Here is a 16911-nt window from a genome sequence, read left to right as displayed (position 1 = left end):
ATGTTATCACAGAATAGCAAATTTATTTGATTTATACTTTCACTTCCTGTTTGTAATTGATGACATCACATTAGGAAATTACCCAGCAAACACTGGGCCAAATCTCCTCTAATGTCACACTCATTTTTATTTGATGAATAAAAATATATGAGAGCGACTTTATTTTGTTGAATTAATGTTTAAAGAGTCAAAAAAAGTTGTCTCTTTGTCTAAATCATATATTAACTTTGACTGGAGTGAGTGTCCCTGGTGGTGTGATGTCACTTCCTGTCATTTTCTACAGATTTTTTGTTGTTGTTTTCTCCACAAATACCTGCTCGATTGAAGTAAAACTATAATTTATATGTACAACAGGGACAAACACACCAAATAAAGTCAAAAATAGAAATTCATAAAAACTTGTCATAGGCACTTTAAGTAGTAGTAGTTCCTGTTGTTTCTTTTTGACAATTGTTTACTCCATCTTCTTTTTATGACATCCGGTACAAACTAAATATAGAGCAGAGTTGCAGACTTATACATTTATGACTAGATTCTTGCAGCTCTGTCTTATTTCAGCCGCGTTTCGAGCTAATTTCTCCCACGTTTCTTGCCACTCGCATCTAAAATCCCCAACGCCGTCAACGACCTCTGTTGAACGACGAGTCGACGGCCACCGTGCCAGGGCCCCCGGGTTTTTTGACCGCGAACAGGCACAACCGGTCCAGATCTTAGAAACTCTCCTTGATCCCGCCGGAGCCCGCCCTCTGCTCCCGGGCCGCTGGCCTCCCGAATATGAGCTGGGATAATCACAAAGTCATGCTGACGGCGCGCGGCGAGGCAGTGCGCTCGCCGGCTCCCCATCGCTTATGTAACTCAACCCTAACGACCTTAAAGGATCTGACTGGCCCCGTCTTGTGAGCCGCGCCGCGCTTCACCCAACAGAATAGCGATGTGCTGCTGCTAAGTTACTGTGCGAGGACAAAAAGTACCACTTTGTTTTGTGTGTCTGTGTGTGTTTATGTACTTGTGTGTGTGTCTGTGTGTGTGTCTGTGTGTCTGTGTGTGTGTCTGTGCGTGTGTGTTCGCTCATGTGCTGCGAGAAAAACAAGGAGGTGCAATATTTGCGGTTTCGAGCTCGGTTTTGGTGACCTTTTAAAAGAGGAAATAAAACGCCAGTGCACAGACGCGCTGCCAGTTCTGTCCTGTTCTGCCCTGGCGTCTCGGCAGGTTTTTTTTTGGGTACATTTAAGCCCCGGTGTGCGCGTCGAAACAGAGGGGCGTTTCAAAAGAGGTTTACGGCGGAGAAAGGGAGAATTATTAAGTGTGAGGAAGTGTGAATGTAGAACAGGGTTGAGTTTAGGTTTTCCAAGTCGCAGGGCTGTAAAAGTGTCTTTGTCGTTAGGTCGATTAATCGGTCGGTGGGGATTTTGACAACCACGTTTTTTATCAGTCAGTACGTTTTATTGGTATTATAAAGGATTTAAATGAGCAGAAGGAGAAAAGAGCAGGTTTAGAGTGAGTTAGCTGGAGTTTCATCTAAACAAATATTCAGTTTACTATCATACTTCTCATATTTCACAGGGATAATTCATGCTTTTGAGAGATTTTACCAGCGCCACGTGCCCTTTAGAGTATCCTGAGTCGACTACAGCCCTACAGAATATAAAAGTGCTCTCTTTGTGCTAGTCCCAAGCTCAGATATCGTGTCATCCGTCCGTACCATTGATGGAGTTTTACAAATAAAGTTTTACACCTGTCAGTGAGTACGTGCAGAATAGATAAGTTTAATGCCATACTGTGATGCATTGTAGGTGTCTCCATGGTGACGAGCAGGAGGTGGAGTCCCACAGGAAGTGCAATGATAGGGTTCGCTCAGGAAGGAAACCAATGTCCTTCTGTTTCTAGTCATTTCTAGTAAGAACTTTGTCATAACCAAATGTGATATCAAGTCACATTTACAGATCATATCATTTTATACAATTCACTCTGTACAATATTGACAAAAGGACAAGGTGAGACTCTGTTTTTGCCTTCTGCTTCCAATAGTCTGGGCCTGCTGCCACTATTGTCCAATCCAGAAACATTTATTCTGAGAAAATAAATGCTCTAAAGATTGGCTTTTCAGTGTTTTCTTAAACTGGGAGTGGACTTCCGTGCGGGCCATTGTGCTAAGCACTGGTTTGTTAGCGCTGTAAAAGGCCACTCTGTACAGGCCGTACATTAGCCCGGGGCAGTGTGTAACATTTCATGGCATTTTAAAGAGGAGTCTGTGGGAACTAGGTTGTTTAGACTCTGCACAGTCGGAGCAAAGTGAGCGGTCATTCTTCTAATGTTTGGCATATTTAGTTACTTCAGATGCCCTTCCTTCACCAGCTGCCCAGACCTGGTTTCGGTGCAAACTGATATTTAGAACAGTGAAAGTTTAGCGTTTATTTTAGGTGTTTAGTTTGCACATTCTAACTTTCTCATCTGGTGCAATAAAACAAGCAGAACCTTTGTGTGGTCGTGTGAACTCTGTGTCAGGTGTCGACCCATGTTCATTGTGACATCCGGATGATTTATTTTGACTCCATTCACAGTGCCATAGTAGATCGCTCTAGATTGTGGATCAACCTGACCATTCGAAGGCCTTTCTGCGTCGAGTTTGCGTGTTCTATCCGTGTTTCCGAGTACACAGAGGTTCAAATAAAATCTGAATTGATGCCAAGATTCCCCTGGCACTGGCAGATCATTTTGTGCACAAGGCCATAAAGACACGTCAGTCAGTTTGTGCAATTGTACTTGACACGGTGCGTATGTCAATAAGCCATATCTGCATTCCATTGTGTCGACATTACACCCACATTTATATTTGAAATTACAGCATTTATTGTAGTAATATTTTGAATTTATTTGCACAGGCGTCGGTCTAACAGTCAGTGCTCGGGCTGCACAGTAAATCGAACACTTTGACTGTCCTACCTGTAGTTTAGACCTTTACAAACATGTTCTTTTAATAGTTCATCAGTTCATATTTCAGTTTTCTCACTCTGAACGCGATCCTACTTTCCAGCAACAGAACATGGCAAATCTGATTGCTGCTTCGCTCTTCCGAAGCCGTGCAGCTCTAGTGCGTGAAAGTGTCCACACGGAGCCGTCGCCTCGCTCCCTCCAGTTTCATGGTGAATAATCAGGAAGTGACACCGCACCGTCACGCTGCAAGAAGAGGAAGAGAGACGCCAGGTCGTGGCTGCAGGAGGTCACGGCAAAGCTCAGTTCACCGCAGTTTGTCTGGTTTAAAGCTGCACACTTGCCTGCGCTGACTGTAATGTTCCACAGTATGGCGTTAAATACGTCTACACGTTCAGCCTACTTTGATAATGATCATTTTTGGATTACTACTACCTGTGTTTCTCCTTTTTTTCAAAGGCTTTCTAATGATATCGGTCTAATAAACGAAGGATTATTTTAGTAGTTGATATCGACTGGTCAAAACGATTATTTCTAATGAACATTGAGGCTTTTGAGATGCATTATTAACAAAATAAAAGTAGACATTTGTTAACTGAAGGCTTCTAGATTGATAAGATTTACGACTAAAGTGTAATGTGTAATATTGAGGAAAATCTGAATAATCTTTTTGACGTTTTGATTTAATAATGCCTCCGTCTTGGTTATAAAAAGCTCTTTTCGTGCATGTTTTAGAGTCTGTTTAGTCCAGATAACAGTCACGATGATCAAAATACAACTACAATCGCTTTTTATAGTCGACCAGCCACTATTTTAGTCAATTAATTGTTACAGCCTGGCTTTCTCGACCATCAAACATCACATTTTGCAGCACATTTGCCCCAAATCACATCTCTTGTAGATATTCTTTGTTTGCAGCAATCTGTATTTATCAAATGTCGCCCAATCAAGAAGATCCTCTAGCTTTACGTTGCTGTTTTGTGTATATAACAGTATGGAGCTGCATTTTAAGCTAGTGGTCGTAATGTTTTGGTCGATTTTTGTACATGGGAGAGAGTTTGACTGCTTCTATTTTAAGAGGAGAAATGCAGCGTTTTGAATAAACAAACTGACTTTATCTCTGTGTCATTGAGTACACAAGTTAATACTACACTCCTGTTCTGTTTATAGGATCGAATTGCCTTTCCCCCACTCGCAAGATTGGTTTGCGATAAATTTAGCTGTAGTTATTGATAGATGTGATAATCCGCCGTGGGAACGCGCCAACACGCCTGCACTTCCCCCTGGCGGCTGCGCTGCGTTCATGTATCACAATATTTTCAACAGCAATCAGTTGGGTCGTATCATTTATATATTTAATTTGCTTATTTTAAATGCACATTGCGTGTTTTTTGCATTGGAAGTTGTGTGAAATGTTTTCAGCTTTCCAGTTGTGCTATCATCGGTTGACATTGATTTGCGTGATCATAGCGTCACCTGCTTGTCTAAATATAATGCTACATCTCCATGGAGACGAGCGGGTGGCGTACCGTCCATTGGTAAAATGCAGCTTAAAACACACCAGTGGAAGACATTATTAGGATATTGTTTGAGTATAAATCTGTGGTTGTTTAGTCGATTAATCGGTTACTTATGCTGCGTTCCATTGGAGGTCGAAACTCAGACTTTAGAGCGACATTTTTCTTAGAATTTCAGAGTTTATGTACATTAACAACTCGACACAAGTAATACAAACCAGGAACGTTGGTACAGATATAAAGTAAAAGCAGCTCTCTGGGTCGGATTGAGACCGCTATGTGCTGATGGCGAAAGTGTTTTATTGTCCAAGAACCAGAAAGTGCGCTGTTAGAATGCTGTTGTTGCATTAGCACGACGGGCAAAACTCTGCTCTGGTGTCTGAACGTGGTGAAAAATGCTTTTAAACTCATGGCAGCGAATAATTAGGATACTTGGAATGAGTTAGGAAAGTGGGGAATAAGTTTATACCACAGCAAACAGTTTTTCATCATGTTTTAAGGCTACAGCGCCTTATTCACACTTATTCACACTTGCAGACGCATTCTTAGGGCCCTCTGCTGTTAAGTTTAGCATATTGATTTGTTGTCGGACCCTTTTTTGACTAGCTTATGTCATATTCACCTTAAGTAAGATCATTGTTTTCGCACCGTTAGCTCGGACGCATCGATAAAACCTTCTCGCTCGAAACCTTGATGTTACAATTTCTCAGTTTTAGCTCAATCCTACGAGCCTCTGAAGACCCTGGGAACGAACAAAGACTAAATTAAAAAGGAGGGATTTTTTTCCCCCTTCCCTTTCTGTCTCTGGTGTTATGCAACCACTTGAGCTGTGTCTGTAGCAGCAGCTAATGGGACCCCGCCCCCTCGCCGAGGACAGCGTGCTCTTTTGAAGCTGCATAATTTCCTGTAATGTACTTAATTTAGCCCTCCCCGAGTGCGCCGCCGACATCAGCGCTGTTTGTTTCTCCATTTCGCTCCTTTTGGGCTTTTTAATCACAGCCAGCGAGCGAATCAATGTTGGAGATTCATTTTCCTGGAGTCGGCGGAGACATTTGAGAAAAGGCCGGGATGAAAGAATTGCATTTCAAATAGTGTGCGAACCAGCGGAAAATAAATAATCTTTCAAATGCAATAAAGCTAACATTAAAAACACCGTGACTTGAAAAGCTAGTCAGTTAGCTTTCTTACTCTTGGTTTGGACCCACATTTGTTGCGATTTAGTCAGTAGTGCCACAACCTACAATTATTTACATTGAATTATTTATTTCTTTTAGTCGACTTGTCAAATGTTTATTTCTCTTGTACATGGAGACTTTTAAACGATTATTTCTAACGAACATTGAGGCTGTTGAGATACATTACATTACATTATTTCTGATTAAAATCAGAAATATTTTTGACATTTTGATTTAATAATGCCTCCTACAATTATTTTCATAGTCGACTGATGAATTTTTCTTTTAGTCGACTAGTCCAATGTTTATTTTGATTGTACATGGAGACTTTTTCAGATCTTATCAACCGAATAAAGGCTTCTAGAGAATATGTATATGAATAAAGTTGTTGAAAAGGTGCATTTACCGCCACCTACTGTAGTTGTACGTCTTCAAAGTATGTGTTTTACTCTATAAAAAGGAGAACGAGGGAGAAATCGAAACTGCCCTCCTTTATGAATAAAGTGTATTATTATGAAAATCTGTTTTATTTCCCTGCTTTTTTTTGTCATTTTCACTTAATAATCCAGCTGTCTCTGTTATAAAAATGACTTTTCGTATGTGTTTTAGATTCAGTCTAGTCCAAATACAGTATGTGACACCACCAGGTCAAGTTGGAAGAATGTAATGAGCTCCTTGTTGACCACTTGAAAGGGTACACGGTGCACCTTTAGGACCTTTAATTTGCTTTTGATAGTAGTAATATTCAAATCGATCAAGTCTGAGGCAAATCCGGACAGCAGCATTTGTTTTTCACAAATCTCATAAATCTTTTTTAAATTATTTGGTTTGGTCTTTTGTTTTGTGACATAATATTACAAAAACAACGTTGTTCCTTTGTTTCCCCCCCAGTTATTACAATCGCTGCTCTATATGTCTTGTATATGTATCTGTTGGGTCTGTATTTGTGTTTTAGACTTACTCATACTCCTTCAAGAGCCAGGAAATCTTCAAATGTTAAACTATGGGCCAATTCATTCGCTATTTCCATTTACATCAGTCATTTTACCCGCCCCGTTCCGTTAAATATTGTAGGGTTATATATTGTTGTGATGACAAGCTTACGTTAAGATTTGACGGAACACGACATAACCTTTACATGTTCCCGACAGACCACACACACAGGCCCTGAAAATCACCTCCGAGATATGTTTACCTTCATTTGGGAGATCAAACGGCCTTTCAGCTCGGGTCCAGGAAGTCGTAACTCAGGCCAAAATGAGAACATCGAGCACCCGACGTCTGTGAACCAGGACCAAACCTTAAAACGATTTCTTCAGTACTAATTCAAATCGGGTCTTGGTCTGACCATTTGTTTAGTCTGATTAATAAAACACTGGGGTTGTTCACGGGGCATTTCTACACTTTGTACAAATATGGTTCGGTTAGAGAGCCTTTATTCTGGTTTATTCCTGGTTTAGGTCCTGTTTTGACTTTATTCATTGGCCTTATTATTGGAATCTTATCTGGCAATTAATTACATCTGGTCTGGTAGATTTACTGTGCTTTCCTGGGTCTGATTCTAGTCTGTGTCCCTTTACTGTAGTCCTGCTTTATTCCTGATTTAGTCCTGCTTTAGTCCTTTACTGTAGTCCTGCTTTACTCCTGATTTAGTCCTGCTTTAGTCCTTTACTGTAGTCCTGCTTTACTCCTGATTTAGTCCTGCTTTAGTCCTTTACTGTAATCCTGGTTTAGTCCTGCTTTAGTCCTGGTTTAGTTCTGCTTTAGGCCTGCTTTAGTCCTGCTTTATTTAGTCCTTTCCTGTAGTCCGGTTTTATTCCTAATTTAGTCTTGCTTTAGTTCAGCTTTAGTAATTCTTTAGTCCTGCTTTAGTCCTGTTTTAGTCCTGCTTTAGACCTGCTTTAGTCCTGTTTTAGTCCTGCTTTAGACCTGCTTTAGTCCTGTTTTAGACCTGCTTTAGAACTGGCTTGGACCTTCTTTAGTCCTACTTTAGTCCTGCTTTACTCCTGCTTTAATCCTGTTTTAATCCTCCATGTTGCACTCACCAGCCTCTTGTATTTTTTGCCTAATGACTGGACACTGAGGTCACTCTCGGGACTCGACTCATGTTGTTTACACTTGGACAGATTATTTGACTACTTTATTTGTGTATGAACAATGTACTTTATTGTATGAACTATGTACTTTATATATTGTATAAACTATGCTCATGAAAAGACGCAAGTTTATAACATATACATGAATAAAAGTCTATTACAATTATTTTAAAAGCTCAACTTAAAAAACGTAATTGGTATGTGGATTTAGCATTTTTTATTTTCTGCCCGTTGTATTTTGTTGTTGTTGTTTGTGTTTGCTTTTGTGTGTGTGTTTTCTAAAGTGCCCTAAAAACCTGAAACTCTGAAATGTAGGACTTGGACACATTATTAAGTGCGACATATTCAATTAAGAATATTACAATAAATTATAATATTGCAGGTACGTGATGTCCATGTCACAATAACTTTAAATATACAATAGCATAAAAAACAAACATGAGCAATGAATAAAAAGCAGAAGGAAACACTTGGCATCTACAGTGTTACAACAACAAGCATAACAACACTTTCCCACACCATAAATACTGAGCCCCAAAAAATATGTTATTGATTGAAAGTAGTAGTACCGTATTTTCTGGACTATAAGTCGCACTGGAGTATAAGTCGCGCCAGCCCAAAAATGCATGATAGAGAAAGCTTCAGTTGTAGTCATCTGGACTCAACTGAAGCTTTTTCTACTATGGAACACGCCTGGACGAATGAGGGATTACACCGACGCATGATAGAGAAGAAAAAAACATATATAAGTCGCACTGGAGTATGAAACGCGGTTGCAAGTGTAAAAATATCAAATAATATCACATATAAGTCACTCCGGAGTATAAGTCCATCCATCCATCCATCCATTTTCTACCGCTTGTTCCCTTTCGGGGTCGCGGGTGACTGGAGCCTATCCCAGTGACTTTGGGCCTTAGGCAGGGTACACCCTGGACAGTGGCATAAGTATAAGTCGCACCCCGGCCAAAACTATGAAAAATAGTCCGTAAAATATGGTATACACACCGGAATACGATGAAGAATATTGTCCCAACGGTTATTTATTGAAAACCGATGTAGTATTTATTGTGACGTGCCAACGACCTTTGAATCTAAGGTCGTGATGCAGTCGTTTATAAGCCGGCGTTTTGGTCGCCGGCGCTCACGAAGCGGCCGATGCTCTCGGTGAGGCGGAGGCGAGCCCGGATTTGTGCGCCGTGTTGTGGACGCGCGTTTAAATTGGACCGAGGACGCGTCGCCAAAGTGCGTCAGAGAAAGAGTGGGGAAAGAAAACACACAAGACAAAACCAGGAGCTAATTACGGTCGTCCCTCGAGTCCCTTCAGCGCTCGGGTCGATGGCGGAGGCCGCGCTCCCTAAACTCATCATGAAGCCGTTAATTTACGCCGTATGGTTTTTGTTTTGGGTGTTGCGTGTCAAAAAAAATCGATGGCCAGATACAAAATTGTTTCTAAAATGAGTACGGACACTGGATCCACTCGTTTGAACGGGTGTTGATGCTGAAAAGGAACATTTAAATGCTTTAAAGATCACACAATTCCAATTAGTGTAAGACTGCGTAGCATTATTAAAGAAACTACTATTATTTTGTGTTGAAAATGATGTTCTTTTGTCTAAAAAAATGTTGCTCTTGAGTACTTTTTAGAACTTAACCAAGCACGCATGACTCTATACCTGCGAGCGCGGTCAGATTTTTTGTTAATACTCCATCATCAAAGGGACTAAGTAGCATGGGGAAGTAAACAAAAGCTAGCTTATCCCCGGCATTGAGTTGATCAGATGGCAGAAATGCTCAAAACGAGTCTGTTGATGATTTGTGGACTTCAAAACTGCTCGAATGATCTCGGAGTTCGACCTGTGACGTTTTAAAATTGTGAAATTTTGAATTTTTTGTGATTCGTGAGGCTCAGGAGACGATTTACCAAACAAGAGTCATCGAACAAGCGTCAATGAAGCGAAATATGACTCAAGATGAGGAACAATGTTGTTTCCTGTGTGCAATTTCCTTGATATTTATATGAAGTTTGGAAATAAATAGACCAGAATGTTTCACAATATGGCATTACACGCGTAACTGTCACCATAGAAACAAGACGGCGGTCAGATCCGTAGAGAGGTGACCCTGTTCTCACAGTAAAAATGTTTTCCAAGGTTTTTATTTTCACAGTAAAACAGTTTTAAAGTCACACAATGCACATTTTGAAACTGCTGCATATTTAAATACAAACGCTACTATTGAGTCTCGACCCCTTATTTTGAAAGGACCTCATCCCTTTTTGTACCCGGGCGTCGGGAACAGTAAACACGCAAACGTAACCCTTGTAGTCACGCGTCGTACAACTTCAGAGCCGCGCGTCGTGATAACATCTCCCAAGGATAAAAATAATTGTCCCTGCAGTTATTTTTACCCTCAGCGCCGCGTGTTTCTTTCCATCTCGTCGAGTTTCCGTAAAAAATAATGAAACTCGTGTGTCATCTGGTGAAACCGTGACATTTGGCCGTGCGTTTCTCAGAAGCCGATCCTAATCTCAGAGGTACTTTTCTTATTGAGTCAAAAACAAAACGGGCGGCGTGAAAAAGAGCATTCACCCACACGGCACTATTATTTTTCAGATGTTGCGTAACGTTGATATATGTACACAGCGTGGAAAGGAGGAAGCGTCGACTTGATTCAACCAGAAAAGACTGAAGTTGAGGTATAGACTGAAAGTATGTTTTCACAACACTTGTTTTGTCAGACGACCCATAGACGTGGCTAATTAACGTGTGCACGCGTGAATTAATAACACCTCGTTTCACAGCTCGTTCACAGTCCAGTAAACACGACGACCGTCGCTTTACAGTAGGCTTATGTCACAGCCACGTTTACCATGTTGTGGCAGCGTTTTCGTGGAAAAGTAATGTCAAAACAAGCACATTTACAACAGCGACCGCTCTGATACGACACAAATCTTCACAAATGCGACTGTTTTTAATCCAAACGATGGTCCGTGGTGAGAGTATAATCCAGCGTGTTGACGGCAGCGGTGCGTTTGTGTGCTCAAGGCGAGACGTTCACGCATCAATTTGAAACTTCTCCCGTAGTTTACTCAAATACATGTAAGGGACAAAAAGCGTTGCATGTTTTCATTTAGAAATAAGAAAATGTATGTAAAAAAAACGTCCAAAATTGCTCAGATTTGGAAGATTTAAATCAGAAAAAATGGATGGAGCCAGGTTTAAATACAAAGACACAAAAAGAGTCTTATTTACTTTTTGAGTAAACTAGATCTGACTTTGATTGACTTGGAATTGAAAAGATAGGTTTGTTTTGCAGTGTCTCGTATGTGTCAATAACTGCGTCGACGAGCGCGTTTAGATCCAGCGCACGAACAGCAGCGTCACATCTCAGACACACAAACTATGCGCAGATAAATATTGCGTAACATAAATCTGATCAAACTGATGTATTCCAGAGAGTCTGAGCTTTTATATCGGCCGTGGATGCAAGATTTGGGCCCTTATCAGTCAGTATCGGCCATCTGATACTGTATATTGGCGAGTATAAAGTAAATCGTGTCCTTTTGCAGCCAGCCGTCTATCTTTATTTACACTAATATCATGACGTGTACATGGAAAGGAAAAGGTCAGATCCTCGTATTTAGACTGTAGAATTGTATTTTCAACCCAAATAATATGGTTTATTTAGAAGCCCATTCTAGAACTATTCAGGAAAAGGCTCAATTTGGTCCTTTTTATGTGTTCTTCTTCTGTATCGACACCTGAGTTTCTTTTTATATGTTTTTTGACAAAGCTTTTAGGGCTGCACGCTATTGGAATTGATTGCAATAGGGCTGTAAAGCTGTCAATATTATGCTTTTTGACACGTTCATTTCAGTTGTATTAAAACACAAATGTCATGCGTGAATACATTAGTCACAACTGCCAAATAAAAAAGGACAAAACCAATACAAATTTAGATGGAATGAGGACAATTGTGAAGAAAAATCTGCCCTTTTTCCAACATATGAATTTTAAAAACTGTACATTTCTGTAAGAACGTGTTATAGTGACATGTTTCATTTGTTGCTGTATTGATTTTTGCCTGTATTGCAATATTGACACTTTTGCTGGTATATTTTGTACTGCCCTAAAACCTGTAGCATAATGTCCGTATATTCTCATCTCATATTCTCATAGTTGATTTATAACTACAACTCTCTTGCTTAAAGCGCCCCCTACAGGTCGGACGACTCATTGAACTAAAATGCAGTTAAAGATAAATATATTTAGAATTTTGCTAAAAAATTATAAAAATGTTATTACAGAATAGCACATTTTTTAGGTTTATAATTTCACTTCCTATTTGTAATTGATGACATAACACTCAGAAATTACCCAGCAAACACTGGGCAAAAACCCATCTAATGTAAAAAAAAAATATATTTGTCAAATTTAAAAATATATATATATACAACAAATATATGAAAACGACTTTGTTTTGTTGAATTCATGTTTAAAGAGTCAAAAAAGTTGTTTCGTTTGTGTAATTTATGCATTGACTGGAACGAGTGTCCCTAGTGTGATGTCACTTCCTGTAATTTTCTACAGATTTTTCAACGTTTTATCCACAAATACCTACTCGATTGTTGCAAAACTATAATTTATATGTACAACAGGTACAAATACACCAAATAAAGTCAAAATTACAAAATCTTAAAAACCTGTCATACGTCACTTTAAGTATAGTAAGACTTGTCCTCTTTTTGGGCACTCTTTCCATCCACAAGGGGTCAGTACTGATCACATTTTCACTGTTTGGAGACAGATTGCTCCTGGTTTAAGCACAGATTTGGCCTCTACATCTTCCAACGCTGCAAGATTGGCCTATTACCGCACCAAATGAGTCAGCTCAGTAATGTCTCTGGTCTCTTTGTAGCTCCTGGTTTGCTGCCTCCGTCGATGTTGAAATCCCGTTATCCCCGATCGTGAATTTTCCCCCCCGCGAACATCTAACACTAAGCGTTTCATTATTAATACAGAGGTGGCTTGATTACACGCCGCTTAATCCTTTCAGATGTGGACCCTCGCTGTAAGAATTGGATTAAACCGCGATTAACTAAGATCACTTACCCAGTCAGATCTATTGGACGTGAACGCCAGATTTGCACATTTAGCGCAACCGGGATCAGCCTTAACATTATGACCACGCAGACGGGTGAAGTGACCAACAGATGATGCCGTTTTTACTCACGATACTACATTACGGTGTCGACTTATCGGGGAAAGAAAGCGCTGTGTTTATCGTCAAAACATTTACAGTATTATTCGCAGTTAATCAGCATTTCAGCTGAGGAGGATCAAACTAAATAACATCTGCAGCTTATAAATGATAACTGTTTACCGTATTTTCCGGACTATATGGCGCACTGGATTATGAGGCGCACTGTCAATGAATGGTCTATTTTTGATAATTTTTCATATACAGTATAAGGCGCACTGGACGTTTTTTGAGAAAATTAAAGGCTTTTAAGTGCTTTTAAGTTCATACTATGTTATTTGTTGCAGCTAATGGTTTCATTCTTGTGTTAAAAAGTGGTTTACTGGGAATATCCTGCTTTATTGGGATTGTTTCTGTGGCATAAAGTAGCTTCGGTGTCACAGATTGTCTTCAAATCAAATCAAATCAATTTATTTTTGTAAGGCCCAAAATATTTTCTGTAGCAATATCACACTTCAAAAATACTTCAAAGTCCGTTATCGTGACGGACGTGCTTATCCCCACGGCGTTGTTACTGCTTTGCCTGTGACGTCCAAACTATGGAATTACACTTGTCTTATCTGGTTATTCATGGATTGGAGGCGTTTTTATGACAGAAATATCTGTAATGACGTACAGTCTTACTGTGAGCGGACGCGCCTCTTCACAGAGCAGAACAGGTTACACACTGCACCTTTTCATGGGTAAATGCTCTACGTTATTGTGCGTGTGAGGAAATCAGCCCTCTGCACTTGTTTTCGCTCTATAATTCAGTGCTGCTGGGGAAGAAACCGACACAGATACGGAAAGAACATGCAAATACTTGAAATACAAGGGGGAGGGAAACTACTGCGATAGTCGTGTCTCCTTTCGATATTATAATAGCGATGTAAATTTAGACATTTTTCGGTTTTAGCTATAAACATCAGAGTGATTATAAAGCTTCAGGACAGAGCCAATATTGTCCTTTATTGTTTCTTGCAGATTTTGTAGATTTAGTGTTGAGGTTTAAGTATTGAGATGTGGACTATAAATGTCTTTAAAATTAATTAAAAGTGTTGAATATCACTTTATGCACTTATTTGAAACGTTACAACACAAATAGATTTTTTTTTTTTTAATCAGCTCTTTTTGAGGCACCTTGAGACATTGTTTCATAATAAACTATATGTTTCCAATTTGATTCTAGTAGGCTAAATCCTCAAAATAACATTAACACTATCACAATACGCTCTTGTCTAGTTTTCGACCAATCAGAGCAGGGTCTGTGCCCGACAAAATGCACTTTAAGTATGTGTTATTAATTCACGGTGTATTTATGTAAATCTTTCTTTCTTTCTTGTTTCTTCCAGACGCGGGTCGACCCCATCCCAATATGCAGTTTCTGTCTCGGGACGAAGGAGTCGAACCGGGACAAGCGGCCGGAGGAATTGTTGTCCTGCGCAGACTGTGGCAGCAGCGGTGAGTCACTGATGCTGCTTTTGATTCACTTCAAGACACGAACATTAGCCTCAAGCTGTACCTGCAAATGAACTGTGTGGCCGTTACGTGGGCCTGGTTATGACGTGCTCTGGGCCTGGTTTTGACCTGGTTTTGACCTGGTTTTGACTTGGTCTGGGCCTGGTTTTGACCTGGGTTTGACCTGGGTTTGACCTGGTCTGGGCCTGGGTTTGACCTGAGTTTGACCTGGTTTAGTTCCAGTTTAGCCCTGGTTTAGACCCAGTTTAGACCTGCTTTTGTTCTGGTTTTGTTCTGGTTTTGTCCTTGTTATTTCCTAGTTTAGATCTGCTTTAGTCCCAGTTTAGCCCTGCTTTTGTTCTGGTTTTGTCCCAGTTTAGACCTGCTTTTGTTCTGGTTTTGTCCCAGTTTAGACTGCTTTAGCCCCAGTTTAGACCTGCTTTAGCCCCAGTTTAGACCTGCTTTGGCCCCAGTTTAGACCCGCTTTAGCCCCAGCTTAAACGTGCTTTAGCTCTAGTTTAGACCTGCTTTAGCCCCAGTTTAGACCTGCTTTAGCTCCAATTTAGCCCATGTTTTGTCCTAGTTGTGACCTGGTTTGGGCATGGTTTGGTTCTGGTTTTGTTGAGGTTTACTCCTTTTTTTTCCTGATTTAGACCTGCTGTAGACCCAGTTTAGAGCTGCTTTTGTCCCAGTTTAGTCCTGGTTTGGGAATGGTTTTGTTCTGGTTTTGTCCTGCTTTCGTCCTAGTTTAATCCTGGTTTAGTCCTGGTTTTGAACTGATCTTGACTTGGTTTATTGCAGACTGCGTCCTTGTTTAGAGTAGAACATGTTTATTCCTAGCTTTTTACCTTTTTATTGAATTGTTCGATTATCAAGTTGATTTTCCAATACTACCGAGTCGAGTATGTTTCATAAGCAACATTTTAAGCAAGACCATGGACTCTATACTTAGGACTCATTTAAATAAGCTGTAAATAAACCTTGACATTCTTGTTAGTTACGTAATATAGACCAGTTCTAGTCCATGTTGAGATATGTTCAGTCTCGATGTGGCGCGTTAATGCGACAGTATATTCAAAGCGTTTAGAATTCCTTGAGGATTTGTTCTGGCCGACATTTTTCCTCTCATATTTGACTAAAGCGTCGTCGCGGTGGTGGGTTTTATTAGCGTTGGGTGGCGCGCAGCTGTTTTACACGCGGGGTCCGTTGGGTGACGACTTCCAAACATAGAGCTGCTGTTTCTGCCTCATTAGCATCAAATTATCTGCAATTAGCGGCTCACGTGTTTGATCACTCTGCTCCTAGAGTCGGTGAAAACGGGTGGACACGAGTCTGTTTAGTTCAGGACGCTGCTTATTACAATAACGACAGAATTAAATGTTAATGTTTATGCCTTTTCCCACACTTTGTATTAAAATATGTTAAGCTGTAATACATGACATAAGGTTAAGCGTCTCAAAACGTAGAGAAAAAGCCCAAATAATCCATGATTATGTAATGCACTGGATTTTATTATTCGCGATTATTAACGTTACGACCAAATCTACAATAAAATCATATAAATTGTCTTTCCGTCTTGTTTTCTTAACACATTAGCGCTCCTCAGTATTTTACCTGCTTTAGGAAATCAAACTTTCTGAACGATCAATTTGACATAAACTGGAATATTAAAAAGGCACTTTAAATTTAGGTTTATTTTTGAGGAAAGGCTTAATTTGGTATTTTCACATTACTTTTATTTAAACCAAAAAATATATATTTTTTTTTAGTTGTTTATACATTTAACTAAACATAAATAGTCTTGTAAAAATGTCACAATTATAATTTTTCAGTCTTTATGATTATATTGCGAACATAAATAATCTCGATTATCGATTAACCTCATAATCGTGACATCCCTAGACCCGTATTTGCATTTCTATTGGTCATTTTTATTGTTTAAAGTTTGAATTAAAGCTTGTGATCTGTCTTTTTCGTGGCTAATGAGCTCTCTTGATATATGGGTCAAGGTTTGTTGGGCCGATTCTGATTATTTTACCATAAGAACGTTAGTACACTGTTCTGCGTGAGAAATAAATCGAGCAAAAAACAGCAATATTCAGTTTAGTCTTTGTAAGTGCTGCAGCTAATGATTATTTCATTTGTCGACTTGTCAAAGGATTATTTCTACTACACATTGAGACTTTTAGAATACAATATCAAACAATTAAAGGTCAAAATATGGTGACTGAAGCCATCTAGCTAGAGAATATCTATGAATAATGATGAAAATCTGTTTTATTCTTCTTTTTCTTCTTTGTTTTTCATTGATTTAATAACATTGATTGAAGTCTTTGCTATAAAAAGGTCATTAGACATGTGTTTTAGAGTCTGTATAGTTCAGATAACAATCACTATTAGTCGATTAGCCCTGGTCTCCACGGCACCAGCTGAACTCAAGCAAATTCTATAAACCAAATATAAACCTGCAACATTAAAGGTGCACTGTGCAACATT

The 16911-nt window shown here is 39.6% G+C and overlaps 1 protein-coding gene across 3 annotated transcripts in view; it reads left to right on the top strand.

Moving 5' to 3' along the window:
• Window positions 1-16911, top strand: part of kat6b (K(lysine) acetyltransferase 6B) — a 61733-nt gene that overhangs the window by 10435 nt on the left and 34387 nt on the right. For all 3 annotated transcript variants that reach the window (XM_072455624.1, XM_072455622.1, XM_072455625.1), the window contains exon 3: window positions 14310-14418. In XM_072455624.1, the coding sequence (XP_072311725.1) occupies window positions 14310-14418 (109 nt within the window). The remainder of the gene's footprint in view (window positions 1-14309; window positions 14419-16911) is intronic.

The sequence above is a fragment of the Eucyclogobius newberryi genome, unplaced genomic scaffold (genome assembly GCF_026437365.1).
Source record: "Eucyclogobius newberryi isolate DKJ021-1_F unplaced genomic scaffold, fEucNew1.0.hap1 SCAF_20, whole genome shotgun sequence".
NCBI lineage: Eukaryota > Metazoa > Chordata > Actinopteri > Gobiiformes > Gobiidae > Eucyclogobius > Eucyclogobius newberryi.
The sequence above is the reverse complement of the archived record's forward strand: the minus strand, read 5'-3'. Positions and strand labels throughout refer to the sequence as shown.